The sequence below is a fragment of the Leucoraja erinacea genome, chromosome 16 (assembly GCF_028641065.1).
Source record: "Leucoraja erinacea ecotype New England chromosome 16, Leri_hhj_1, whole genome shotgun sequence".
NCBI lineage: Eukaryota > Metazoa > Chordata > Chondrichthyes > Rajiformes > Rajidae > Leucoraja > Leucoraja erinaceus.
The window spans coordinates 21,693,765-21,708,902 of record NC_073392.1 but is presented as its reverse complement, the minus strand read 5'-3'; the positions used below and the strand labels follow the sequence as shown (position 1 = coordinate 21,708,902).

The 15,138-nt window shown below is 43.7% G+C and overlaps 1 protein-coding gene across 1 annotated transcript in view; it reads left to right on the top strand.

Moving 5' to 3' along the window:
- The first annotated feature begins 2,336 nt into the window (after window positions 1-2,336).
- The window catches only part of LOC129704591 (protein SSUH2 homolog), a 40,366-nt gene continuing 27,564 nt past the window's right edge, over window positions 2,337-15,138 (top strand). Inside the window, exon 1 of the mRNA XM_055647819.1 lies at window positions 2,337-4,496. Coding sequence (XP_055503794.1) covers window positions 4,322-4,496 — 175 coding nt within the window. The 5' untranslated portion in view covers window positions 2,337-4,321. The remainder of the gene's footprint in view (window positions 4,497-15,138) is intronic.

Genomic DNA, 15,138 nt, shown 5'->3' with positions numbered 1-15,138 from the left:
CCCACTGCTGAAGTGCAAGCGCTGGCCATCCATTCTACCTCATCTCTTCAGGATGCTGCAAGCCGTTTGGAGACCACTTTACTCCCAAGACTATCTCTAATTGCTTCCTCAACTAAATTGCTTAAAATGTCAAACACAAACGTTTCGGTTATTATATTTTGTAAACTTTCAGTGATGTCTCCAGAGAGAGCACACAATACTGAAACTAGCGTCAGAGCCACAGAGTGCCACAGGGAAGTGGAGATAAGGAGATGCATGTTTATAACCAAGAAGCATAATGGTGTATGTTTGTCCAGCAGTAAACAAGAGATCATCTGCCTCACAGGCAAAGATAATTCTGTATATAACCTTGCTATAAACATTTTGTAAACTTTGCCTTATTCAAAGAGGCTGGGTTGGTCAGGTGCTGGCTACTTTAAAATCCTTTAATTGTTCAAACTTTATTCCCTGTCTGGAATGTTTCTGGGATCTAGTCAGTATTTAGTGCCCATCCCAGGTGCCATGAGGATATCAGGAGTTAATCAAGATGATGGCCTTGAATCACACAGAAAGGGAAACAAATGCATTTGCATTGTTCTTTCCATAAGCACAACAGTTTAGAGCCCTGGACATGGTCACTCTTGCTGTGTAGGAATCACAGTAGTCTATGTGAACATAGACAATTCTAAATCCCAATATCCTGTTGACGAGGTTTCAAAGATGAACATTGGCAGGACTTCCTTTGAAGGAATAAGGCATGGGAGGACAGGTAAGGGCTTCTTTTAAAGTCTCATTAAAATGCCAGAGGCTGAAGCTCCCGCTCAGCATCAATGTAGCACTCCAGCATCAGCCTGGAGTGCACTGTTGCTTCTCAAATGGGGTTGGAAGCAATAGCTATCCCACTTAAAGTGCAGTCAAATAAGACACAACTCTAACGGACCAGACCAAGTGGAGCTCCTGTTCACCTGTATGAAAGGCAATAGAGCCAAGTCCATTTTATCCAATAATGATTACACTACAGAGGATACCGAGGAGAATCACCAGAATATTACCTGGGATGGAAAGTTTACTCACCTTAAAACTTGGCACTTCAGCATTTGACATTCCCAGCCTGGGAAAAAGACTTTGACGGTCCATCTTTTCTATACTTCATAGATTTATGAACCCATCAAGTCTCATCTCAGTCTCTGACATTCCAGAGAAAATAATCCAGGTTTGTCCAGCCACTCATTATCGCTAATACACTCCAATCCAGCCACATGCTGGTAAATCTCTTCTGCATCCCCTCCAAAGCCACCATATCCTTCCTGCAAAGAAGTTACCAGAAATGCACGCTATATTCCAAATGTGGCCTAACCAAATCTTTATAAAGCTGCAACACGAAAATGTCTGCATGGTTGGCATGATTGTGGTGGGCTAAAGGGCCTGACCCGAATTGTCACCCATGCTTTCTCTGCAGAGATGCTCTCTGTCCCGCTGAGTTACTCCAGCATTTTGTGTCTATCTTTGGTCTGCATATGTGTTGTTTGACTTTATGGCTCCACATCTATGGAGGAAGAAAAAGAGTTCATGGTTCAGGTCAGAATTAAGGGACAGAGGTTTAGGGGTAATATGAGGGGGAACTTCTTTACTCAGAGAGTGGTAGCGGTGTTGAATGAGCTTCCACAGTGAAAAATAAATTGGATAGGTATATGGATGAGAAGGGAATGGAGGGTTATGGTATGAGTGCAGGCAGGTGGGACTAAGGGGAAAAAAAATTTGTTCGGCACGGACTTGTAGGGCCGAGATGGCCTGTTTCCGTGCTGTAATTGTTATATGGTTATATGGTTATAGGTCAATGAGCTGCGTGAGAATTGAACTAGTGAGAGAAGAAAGATGTATTAATCTGCAGGTAGGGAAAGGAATCGAGGGAACAAAGACAATGTTTGTGAGAGCAAAAGAACAAGGTTGCCCATATGGTACAAATATTGCTGCTGTTGCTGCTGCTGTCCAAAAGAGGGATCTATATGGAGGTAAGTGGAGGAAGATAAACAAGGGCAATAAGAGACAAACAAGTAGCCTGCTGGATCAGTGAGATACAGAACATAGCAAGTGCTGGAAATCTGCAATAACAGAGATTGATGAAAATATTCAGCAGATCAGGGAGCATTTGTGGAGGGAGAAAACTAAGTTAATGTTATATCAGAACTGGCCAGGTCTAACTCAAACACAAGAGACTGATTATCTTAAAAAGTTGAATTCATTTTGAGTCCCGAAGGCTGCAGCAGGACGACATTCAGCTTTGTTGGAACAGCGTAGGTGGTCGAAGATTAGTTTAGTTTAATTTTGTTTATTAATGTCACATGTACCAGGGTACAGTGAAAATATTTTGTTTGAGTGGTATCCAGTCAAAGAAAAGACTATACATGATTATAATCAAGCAGTCCAAAGTGTACAGATAAATATAGAGGGTACAACATTTAGTGCTAGATGAAGTCTGATTAAAGATAGTTCAACGGTCTCCAATGAGGTAGATGAAAGGTCAGGATCAGATCTTAGCTGATGAGGTGACCATTCAGTTGCCTGATTACAGCTGGTAGGTAGGCCACAGGTTAGATTGGTCATGTTAGGCCTCACAGGTCAGGTGCTCGTGGGTCCCGGAGTGACTCCGGGAGGTTGTTTGGCCCCAGTTATCAGAGAATTACCAAATCTGAGATGAGATTAAAGACAGCATGGTTAGTGTAAGAAATGTTGAAATAAAGATTTCAAAGAGTGGAATCATTGTAATGATGATGGCAGATCCTCTTCTGGGACCAAGTCAAGTCAAGTTTATTCGTCACATACACATACGAGATGTGCAGTGAAATGAAAAGTGGCAATGCTCGCGGGCGTTGTGCAAAATGACAAACAAACAAACAACCAAACAAACTACAAACAGAAACACATATTCTTTTACATATTAAATATTGTGGGCGGAAGGAAAAAGGTTCAGTAAAGTTAATCCCTGGTGAGACAGGAGTTTACAGTCCGAATGGCCTCTGGGAAGAAACTCCTTCTCAACCTCTCCGTTCTCACAGCATGGCAACGGAGGCGTTTACCTGACCGTAGCAGCTGGAACAGTCCGTTGCAGGAGTGGAAGGGGTCTCCCATGATTTTATTGGCTCTGGAGTTGCACCTCCTGATGTATAGTTCCTGCAGGGGGGCGAGTGGAGTTCCCATAGTGCGTTCGGCAGAACGCACTACTCTCTGCAGAGCCTTCTTGTCCTGGGCAGAGCAATTCCCAAACCAGATGGTTTGACCAGCATGCAAAGACCAGCTCAGCTGCCATCTTGGTTTCCAGTTGGATCCATTCATACTTGGAGAGTGCGATTGGGGCAGAGAATAAACTGACAGATGGCTGGAAGCTCTGAATCATCTGCACATTGAACAGTGGTGCTCTGCAAAGTGATCACCCAGCCTGTGTTTGTTTATTTCTAAATGTAAAGGAACACCGGTTCACAAAATTGGAAGGAGTGCAAGTGGATCTGCTTCATGTTGATGAGTAGTCTGGGTCACTGGCTGATGAAGAAAGGCTAGGAGTTGCATCTCCTGCAGTTGCATCGTAGAGTATGATGGAAATGGGGTAGTTGACAGAAGAGCCGACAAGGGAGTCGCAAGGTGGAAGTCTTATCAGCCAATGTTGGAAGCACAGGGGACAATGTGTCTTCGATAGAAGCTCATTGGTTGAGATGAAAATTGACAGAGGATGATCTATTGAATGTGGGAAGTGCTGAGGTGTAGGGACAGGCACAGAGAACACCATCCTTGCTTGAACCAGGAGGAGAGGATTGAGAGCAGAGGTGTGTGGACTGTGGTTGAGAGCCTGGTCCACTATGAGAGAAGAGCATAGTTAAGGAAAAGGTGAGACGTCTTGAAGCCATTAGTGTGGCAAATCCATCATCACAGAGATGGAGAAACTGGATGGATGGATTGGGGTCCTCAATAGAAACGGGGTGTGAGGAGGTGTAAAAATATCTGAAGGAATCTGTCGGCTTCAAAAGAATAATGTACCCATCTCTGCCCTCGTTTATCCCTTTCCCCGATTCACCCCATGCGCTGATTTACCCTCACTGCCCCATTTCATTTACACACACCGATCACGTGCCATATACCTACTTATGCCCTATCTATTGTGAACACGCCACCCCCTCCCGTTCTCTCGTGACTGCTGCCCTGTGTTGGTGGCCTGGCCTTCCCCCTCCCCTTCCCCACCTCGCCAGCCTTCTCTCCCTCGAATTTCTGTTCCCCCGAAGAGCTGACTGATCCGTGTGCTCGCGTCAGACCCAAGAATGCAATGTGGAGCTAAGACCAGCTCTGTGGAGTCATGTGCTTTCATTTCTTGGAAGCAACTGGTGTAAACCGTGAAGACTTGGCAGGAGTCCACATCTCATGGGCTGAAGCTGCCGAATTCTTAAACCAGCTTCCTGTGTGGGAGATCAGTGTTGTGCGCGATACATGTTATCGTACTTTCCCAATGGATCCCGTTCATTCTCAAACTGGTAAGTCGGAAAAGTTCTCTTGCTTTACGGAGCGGGGTGGTGACTGGCAGCGGGTAAATCAGCGGTAAGGGAACCGGCAGGGAAACAAATAATGCAGCTTTTGGAGACAGTCCTCCCACCCCTGGAGACAGAGATGATTTGAAAGGGTGAGCGAAAGAAAGAGTCAAAGAGACAGTGCGTGTGTATGAGAGAGGGAGGGGCAGAAACAGCAAGGGAGAGACTGAAGCTGAGACTGGGAAGCGGCGGACAGAATTGACAAGAGATGCAGGCTGAGTTAATGAATGCGTCGAAGGGATTTGTGCGTTAGATTATTTTGGATTAATTGATGGGTCTCTTGCTTTTTTTTTAGCGCGCTGTCCGACAGTGTCGGATTTAATTTTACTTTGGTTACACACCGTGAAGGCAGTTACCCACATGTGGAGAGCAGACTCCACACGTCACATCCTGCACATTAAATGTAGAGTAACGTAAAGAAAACCAACTTTTAATGAAGGCCAGCGAGTTCGTTCAGTCCACTGGAGCTGTACGAAACGTATCAGCCTCGCTGGTGTAGAAACAAGAGGGCAACTACTAAGTGCACTATCCCATCCATACACTGGGCTTGTACATACGCTTGAGAGCATTTACGGATTCTTGCTGAGCAATAGGAAGAATGCTATTGTACTGTTAGTAATGTAACTGTCGCTGTAATCAATGGTGACATTTACGCTGGGAGTAATGTTACAACCCACCATCTGTGAGGTTGGTATAGGGTGGTTGCACGAAAGGTCACTGGGTCATAGGGCTCGACGCACGGAGCCGCTAAATCCATCTGGAGGACATCCGTCACTTCCGGTATATGTTATTCATCACAGGAACAATCCGCTCAACACCACTCCCCTGGCTCCCTGTCCTATCCAACATAGCCCTCCACACATCCGGCGAGTAGTCCTCACTCAAAGGATGCTCCAAAAGACCAAAAACTCTCCTCACCTGCCAATTCACATGGACACCTTCAACCCACCCACTGCTCGACTTCCATCTAGACAACCAATTTAGAAGAACCCACCACCAGCTGATTTCACCATCCAATCAGCTTGGAAAAAGGAATGGGAGTCCAAGGACATCCCAAATAAACATCTGATGTCAGACCCCACCCTACCGGTCCCTGGCACCAATCTCCCAAGGAAGCAGTGGACAATGCTGAATAGATTCAGGACTGGACATGGCCCCTGCTTGGCCAGCCTTCACAAATGGGGCAGCAGCAACCCCACGGTGTGCTTGTGGAGAGCAGCAAACAATGCAACACATCATTGAAGCATGCCCTCAACAAAGACTCAAAGGAGGACTTGTCACCCTTCATACAGCAAATCAAGAGGCAACTGCTTGGCTAAAGGACTTTGCATTCGCTAAATAAAATAAATATGTTATTCATGCTAGAAACTTTCCAACCTGTTAAAAACCGCCAAAATGTTGAATTTTTGCGCTGAAAAAAATTGTGGGAGATGGGGCAAGTGTGAGAGACATGTACCCAACTTTAGAATTCCAAACGTGAAGCTAAATGAAGTTATAGAGAAGCGAGAACTGAAGGGACTACAGCAGTTAAAGTGCTTGGTAAACATTGAAAATATCGGAAATTATCGCGTTTGCTCACTACATTTCATCAAGTAGGCATTATTTGTGTTTTTTCTTGATTCCTTTGGTATCTAAAAATTCTCAGAAGTGATAAATCTGGCTGTAAATTTTTCTTCAGATGCGTTTTCATTTTGTATGTAAAAACCCACGAGAACCATGGGCGATTTAAAAAAATTACAGCCAGATTTATCACATCTGAAACTTTTTAGAGGCCAAAGGAATCAAGAAAAAACACAAATACTGCCTTAGTTGGTGAAATGCAGTGAGCAAACGGCCAATGTTCGCCAAGCACTGTGGCTGTTGTTGTCCCTTCAGCTCTCGTTTCTATCTACCGTCATTTCTCCTCACTTTTGGAATTCTGAAGTATGCTAAATGTCTCACACGCTTATCCCGAATTCCATAATTATTTACAGCGCAAAAATTGACTATTTCGGCGGGTTTTAACGGGCCCGCTACGCTGGAAACAATGGTAAGTGCCTACCTACCGCGTGTAATCCATTTGGAGTAGCGTAGCAACAGTACGGGTCATGGGTCGTGACCCGACTGCCGTGAAACCTCCCTATTGATATATTCTTGTCATGAGGTACAGTGAAAAACTGTTTTGCATATTATCCAGATACAGAGAAATTGCAGATTTAGGTAGGTTCGAAGTTTGGGAGTTTAGTTTAGTTTATTGTCACGTGTACCGAGGTACAGCGAAAACCTTTACATGTTTCACCGCCCATTGTAATGTTACAATGCCTGACAATATCGTGTTGTCCACTCTACTGACATATCGTGCTAATGTGGTTGTACACAATTCCAAAGTCACAGTCGGTGTGGGGTGATTTCTTGGTTTCCCACCAGGTTCCCAATGGGAATTCTAGTTACTGGCACCACTGGATTCTGAATCCCCTGTGGAAACTGCTCTGCACAAGTCACCTGGGCAAGACGTAAAATAAACATCCCCAATCTATTCAAATACCAAGGCGGTTCCACACTGTGAACAACAGGAGCTGCCTGGGCTCAAGGCCAGCACTATTCCTCCTAGTGCCTACATCGGTGAGGCCCATATGGTGTGATGTCCTCTCCGGCTTGCAATCTCCTACATATTTGCTTTTCTAATTACTGTTGATTATTTGGGGCCTGTAGTTTAGCATGTCCCCAACAACCCTCATCAACTGTCTAAAGACAGGCAGCTCGATTTGTTACTAACACCTATGAGAGAGAAGTAAGTGTCACCAAACTTCTGAATTCTCTGGGGTGGAACCCTCTCCAAGACAGACGTGAAGCTCACCGTTTGACCTGTTTTTACAAAATGTTAAATGGTCAGCTCGACATAGATTACAAGACCTACACCAAACCCAAACCAATTAGGAGCAGACGAGGGCATTCAATCCAATTTGTGATCCCAGCTACAAAGACAGATGTGTACAGCAATTTGTTCTTCCCCCGCACAATTAAAGCATGGAATAATCTCCACCCTGCTATAGTTACCCAACCAGATGCAACTACATTTAAAGTAGCTCTTTCTTCCCAATAACCCTTTCTGTCTTAAGTCCTCCCTCCACCACCTCCAGTTTAAATTCCATTTGGAATATTTTGGAGGACCAAGAAACCAAGAACCAAGATATGCCATAGAAAGGATCTTATCGGGATGCATCACAGCAAGGTCTGGGAACTAGTCCATCCAAGACTACAAGAAATTGCAGAGTTGTGGACGTAGCCCAGACCATCACACAAACCAGCCTCCCTTCCATTGACTCAATCTACATCATGCTGCCTCGGCAAGGCCGCCAGCATAATCAAGTCTCACTTTGGTCACACACTCTTCTCCGATCTGCCATCAGGCAAGTGGTACAGAAATATGAAAATGCATACTTCCAGATTCAGGAACAGTTTCTTCCCAGTTGTTATCAGGCAATTGAATGGTCCTCTCATCAGCTAGAATGTGGTCTTGACCTACCATCTACCTCATTGGAGACCTTTGAACTATCTTCAATTGGACTTTATCAGACTTCAACAATATAGTTTTCACTGAATGTTGGACCATTTATCATTGATCTGGGTACTATTGATTGTATTCATGTATAATCTTTTCTTTGACTGGATAGCACACAAACAAAAAATCACTGTACCTTGGTACATATTACAATGATAAACTAACCTGTCCTTCTACGAAATGTGATAACCTCATACAACACCGATCTTGCCGACTGCCAGCTTGCAACCGCCATACTCTGAGTGCCGTGCGGAAGCACTGCCATTGTTCCGGTCACTGAGCTGTGGTGACATTTGTCGCTTGTTCCTCTTCTCCAAATAATCCCCTGAAATTGGCAACAATGGATTAATCGTCACGAGTGCCATTATATTTTGAGCAGAGTAGGAACCAAGAACTCAGCAATGTCTGAGCAATGATGTCTCGAGTGGTACAGGTGTAGGGTTTGGGGTCACAACCCATTGTGTTTGTGGAACCCTGACGTTGTTTAGAGCTTCTGGAGATGAACAACCACCGGGAAACTTCAAGTGTGAGGAGAGAATTAAAGAAAGTGAAATTAAAATTACCAAACCTTTCTTCCTGCATTTCCAAAGGTGGGCAATTGAACTGGGTCCCTGGTGAGATTAGGAGGCCCTAAAAGTAGTGTTGGAGAATCTCCAGTGTGCCAGGCAGTGTATCTATGGAGGGAAATAGACAACCAATGTTTCTGGTCAAGATCCTTCATCTGTTCACCTCCCGCCCCCGTTCCCCCTCGCCACACACTCCCATGCCTGACAGATGGTGCCTGACCCACCAGATTCCTCCAGCAGATTGCCTTTGTCTTTGTCTCTGGGTCTGCTGTGGTGCTCTGAGCCTGTTGCTGCTGTTGAAGAGGAGGGAGCAGCAGTTACAATGAGGGGGAGGGAAGTTCTCCAATTTGGCTGCTGTAGTGTCTGAGAGGGGCAGATTGTAATTTTGGGCGAAAGAATACAGGAGGGAAGTGGGAATCATTATCTTATGCACTGACTGGTTACGATCTGAAACTCACTGGTGAAGGATGGCAGAAAGAGTTAATTGGGACATCCTTAAGTGATAGCAGCAGAATTAGGCCATTCGGCCCATCAAGTCTACTCCACCATTCAATCATGGCTGATCTATATCTCCCTCCTAACACCATAGAAACATAGAAAATGGGTGCAGGAGTAGGCCATTCGGACCTTCGAGCCTGCACCGCCATTCAATATGATCATGGCTGATCATCCAACTCAGTATCCTGTACCTGCCTTCTTTTCATACCCCCTGATCCCATTAACCACAAGGGCCACATCTAACTCCCCCTTAAATATAGCCAATGAACTGGCCCCAACTATTGTATTGTATATCTTTACTGTCATTTCCTGAGTATTCACATACCCAGAGGAAACAAAAACACGTTGCTCAGAACTACCTTCTGTGGCAGAGAATTCCAGAGATTCACCACTCTCTGTGTGAAAAATGTTCTTCTCATCTCGGTCCTAAAAGATTTCCCCCTTATCCTTAAACTGTGACCCCTTGTTCTGGACTTCCTCAACATCGGGAACAATCTTCCTGCATCTAGCCTGTCCAACCCTTAAGAATTTTGTAAGTTTCTATAAGATCCCCTCTCAATCTTCTAAATTCTAGCGAGTACAAGCCGAGTCTATCCAGTCTTTCTTCATATGAAAGTCCTGCCATCCCAGGAAACAGTCTGGTGAACCTTCTCTGTACTCCCTCTATGGCAAGAATGTCTTTCCTCAGATTAGGAGACCAAAACTGTACTCCAAGTGTGGTCTCACCAAGGCCTTGTACAACATCAGTAGAACCTCCCTGCTCCAATACTCAAATCCTTTTGTTATGAATGCTAACATACCATTCGCTTTCTTCACTGCCTGCTGCACCTGCATGCCTACTTTCAATGACTGGTGTACCATGACAACCAGGTCTCGTTGCATCTCCCCTTTTCGGCCACCATTCAGATAATAGTCTACTTTCCTGTTCTTGCCTCACATTTATCCACATTATACTGCATCTGCCATGCATTTGCCCACTCACCCAACCTATCCAAGTCACCTTGCAGCCTCCTAGCATCCTCCTCACAGCTAACACTCCCCCCCAGCTTCATGTCATCCGCAAACTTGGAGATGTTGCATTCAATTCCCTCATCCAAATCATTAATATATATTGTAAATAGCTGGGGTCCTAGCACTGAGCCTTGCGGTACCCCACTAGTCACTGCCTGCCATTCTGAAAAAGACCCATTTACTCCTACTCTTTGCTTCCTGTCTGCCAGCCAGTTCTCTATCCACATCAATACTGAACACCCAATACCGTGTGCCTTAAGTTTGTATTCTAATCTCTTATGTGGGACCTTGTCGAAAGCCTTGTCGAAAGCCTTCTGAAAGTCCCGATATAACACATCCACTGGTTCTCCCTTATCCACTCTACTAGTTACAACCTCGAAAAATTCTATAAGATTTGTCAAACATGATTTATCTTTCATAAATCCATGCTGACTTTGTCCAATGATTTCACCACTTTCCAAATGTGCTGCTATCCCATCTTAAATAACTGACTCTAGCATTTTTCCCACTACCGATGTTAGACTAACTGGTCTGTAATTCCCCGTTTTCTCTCTCCCTCCCTTTTTAAAAAGTGGGGTTACATTAGCCACCCTCCAATCCTCAGGAACTACTCCAGAATCTAAAGAGTTTTGAAAAATGATCACTAATGCATCCACTATTTCTGGGGCTACTTCCTTAAGTACTCTGGGATGCAGCCTATCTGGCCCTGGGGATTTATCGGCCTTTAATCCATTCAATTTACCTAACACCACTTCCCGGCTAACCTGGATTTCACTCATTCCTCTATCTCATTTGACCCCCGGTCCCCTGCTATTTCCGGCAGATTATTTATGTCTTCCTCAGTGAAGACAGAACCAAAGTAGTTATTCAATTGGTCTGCCATGTCCTTGTTCCCCAAGATCAATTCACCTGTTTCTGACTGCAAGGAACCTACATTTGTTTTAACTAATCTTTTTCTCTTCATAAAGCTATAAAAACTTTTGCAGTCAGTTTTTATGTTCCCTGCCAGTTTTCTTTCATAATCTATTTTCCCTTTCCTAATAAAGCCCTTTGTCCTCCTCTGCTGGACTCTGAATTTCAGCCAGTCCTCTGGTTGGCTGCTTTTTCTGGCTAATTTGTATGCTTCATCTTTTGTTTTGATACTATCCCTGATTTCCCTTATTATCCACGGATGCACTACCTTCCCTGATTTATTATTTTGCCAAACTGGGATGAACAATTGTCGTAGTTCATCCATGCAGTCTTTAAATGCCTTCCATTGCCTATCCACCGTCAACCCTTTAAGAATCAATTGCCAGTCTATCTTGGCCAATTCATGTCTCATACCCTTAAAATTACCTTTCTTTAAGTTCAGAACACTTGTCACTCTCCATCCTAATGAAGAACTCAACTATATTATGGTCACTCTTGCCCAAGGGGCCACGCACAACAAGACTGCTAACTAATCCTTCCTCATTACTCAATACCCAGTCTAGAATAGCCTGCTCTCTCGTTGGTTCCTCTACATGTTGGTTTAGAAATTGGAACATCATAAGTGATAGCAGCAGAATTAGGCCATTTGGCCCATCAAGTCTACTCCACCATTCAATCGTGGCTGATCTATATCTCCCTCCTAACCCCATCCTCCTGCCTTCTCATAACCCCTGACACCTGTACTAATCAAGACATTTGGCAGGGCATTGCATGGGCACAAAGTATTACGGGAAAAGAGTGCAGTTATGAGAATAATGGGATTGTATAGACTTAATGGAATGAATGGCCTCCCTTTGTGCGTTACTGATTCCTTAATTATGATTTTATCAATCCCAATAGCAGCCTTGTGTGTATTTGGTGTTCCATAATTCTTCCATTAACCTGCTATAACCTGCCTACAGGTAATGCAGAAAACATAACCTGGAGGCTTTCAAAAGCAGGACTTGCGGCGATTGGAGTGGGGAAGGGAATAGGGTGCTGGGGGAGGGGAATTATGGCAATGTAGATGGGGAGGGCAATGGGGGCACATTGTAAAAGTTCAATTATTACAGATTTGAATTTCCAACATATTAAAGTTAGAGATATGCGTGTCTTTGTAACTCACAGCCTTTACTCTTACTCTTGTCCATCCATCTGCACATAAAAACCTCCCTCACCTCTATCCACCTATGATTTATAATCTTTGTCCCACCCCCACCTTCCTTCCATCTTTCTCCCCCCTACTACAATCAGTCTGAAGAAATGTTGTCTATCCATGTTCTCCAGAGATGCTGCCTGACCCACTGAGTTACTCCAGCATTTTGTGTCTTAGATTTAAATCAGCATCTGTAGTTCCTCGTGTCTACATTAAACTGCTGGAGGAGCTTGGTGGGTTGACCAGCACATGTGGAGGGAAAGGAATGGTTGACATTTAAAGCCAAAACCCTGCATTGGGTAAACTGTGTTTAACTATCTAGTACTAGGTTTACACTTTAAACTTTTTGAATAAAGTTGTATAGATTCATAGATTGTACAGGTTTATTTAAATTTTATCAGGAAGAAAAGCGAGGAGGCTCTAAGGCAGACATAGCCAAAACAATTTTTGTCATCTTGTATTATGAGGCAATCACGTCATGGCCATACAACATGGAAACAGGTCCTTTGGCCCACCAAATCCTTGCTCACCATCAACCACCTATATTCACACTAATCCTAACCTAACCCATTTTATTCTCCCCACATTTCCATCAACTCTCCCATATTCCATCAACTCACCTACACACTAGGGGCAAGTTACAATAGCCAATTAGTTCAACAACCAGAGCAAACTCGCATGGTCACAGGGAGAATGTGCAAACTCCACATGGACAACACCAGAGATCAGGATTGATCCCAATTGCTGGAGCTGTGAGTCAGCGGTTCTATTGAAAAATGCTCAGGCTATGTGCTCTTCCCCACAATGTTAATACTACAGATGGACACCTGCTGGGTTTTTGAAACATTTTCCTTTTAGTTTCTGCTTCAGCAACAGCTCTGAGCTGCATTTCACTGCTTTAACATGTCCCTCTTACTGTTTCCTCACTGTAACCACAATATTCTATTCATCTAACCTAACTTTACTTGTAGCTTCCTTAGTTAATTACTAATGTTATTTCTTCTCGATAAATGCATAATCATTGAAATTCTGTCGCTGCTTAATAGTTATTTATCATTTGGGAGGCCTTGTATTCTAATTGTCCATTCTAGAAGCGTATCTGTCCTTCTTGGCTTTATGAATATCTTTATTTAAGTTTGGAGCACTATATTTTGCTTAAGCTGTATATTATGAACATATATATTACCTTGAGGATCTGATGCAGGATATATCCTGTCATTATCAAGACAAGTTCCAAGATAATCTGTACTCGAATTGAAAATCTAAATATTGGAGATGCTGAGAATCTGAACTAAACACTCAGCAGGTTAGGCAGTGTCTGGGAGAGAGAAACAGTGTTAATGTGTAGGTCCAAAACTCTTGTCAGAACTGGGAAAGTGGGAAAATAAGTTAGTTTTAAGTTAGGACAAAATAAATATATCTGGCAGAGTGAGGCCAGGGTGCAGTTCAGTTTCACAGAACTGTTTGGTTAATAGAATGATGAGAGACAGAAATAGCCATAAGCATATGTTAAAATAGCATAGAGACGGTACATAAATTGAAACTAATATGAGAATGCTGGAAATACCCAGCAGGTTCCAATATAATCCATCTGTAATACCAAATCAGTTTTTTTCTCTTTCTGCCCACTGGGTATTCTGCTGGGTTTTTCCAATATTCTGGTTTCAAGTTTCAACAATAGATCTGATCTGCCCATATTAATCTCTTGGCAAGGCAACTTCATAACAGTAGAATCACCTTGGCAACCCTGGCTCCACCCTGTCAGAGATCTTCACCCTGCAATGTTGACTGTTTTACTTTCAATAGTTATTGCCTGACATGACAGTCATGGGTGACTCCTTGATGTATGACAACTATTCCAAAAGCATTCTTATCCGACCAAGCTTTTTGCAAAACTGATCCATCTGAATATTAAAGTATCCAATAGTCAATGTATTAATATTTTAGCACATTTTTTCCATATTTCATGAATAATTCTGTGTTCAGCTGAGGCTGTGAAGAACTCCGTTCTTCAATATATCTTCTTCTATGTCCTTGGAATAAAATCATTCACTTCCACTCTCTTTCTGCCATCTTGTACAATCAGGATGGCACAGACCACAAATCCCCTCAGTTTTCTCCTACCTTACTCCTCCTATCACCTTCTCTGTTTCCTCTCTACTTCTCTTCTCTTTTCCCACCCACACACTGGCTTTCTCATTTTGACCTTTCTAAATGTCAACTACATCAGAAATGTTAACACCACCTTTTTTTCCCCTCAAGGTAAAAATGAGGGGAGTTGGCTTATGGTTGGTAGTCTCTGAATGAAAGAGAGCTGCCCTTGGAGCCATCAAATAACCTTCTCCAGCAGCCCAGAACCTGTTGTAAATAATGGAAACTTACAGCAAATAAACAGGAGCAGCCCCCCTCCCCTCCCTCCCCGCTACAGAATATGCAGTGTCTAGCACATTCTTGAGATCAGAATGTATAGTGGGGAGCCAGTTTAGTTTCTGCCTAGAGTGGATCCTCAGGAAGAGGGAGGTGATGACTGAGCAATGAAAATCCCATTGATTGTTCAGTAAAGATATTGGTCAGTACCTGGCTCTTGTGTTAGTTTGTGGAAGCTTCTTATTTCTCATACCAGAGCAGAAAGCTGGCATGTTCATGTTGGATGTTGGTGTCTTTGAGGCCTCCTTCAGTGAGGTGGGGTTGTCAGTGGGAAGTAGTGTGTAAAATCATGAGTAGCCAAGTGGCATGAGTAGGAAGGATGTAGTTCCTTCAGTAGGGGGGTCAAATTGGACATAGACTTCAAGTGATCTGTAGAAGCATAAGTGGGGAGATTTGGAAACATCTCTTCAGGCCGAGAGTGTTGGGGTCTTAGACTCG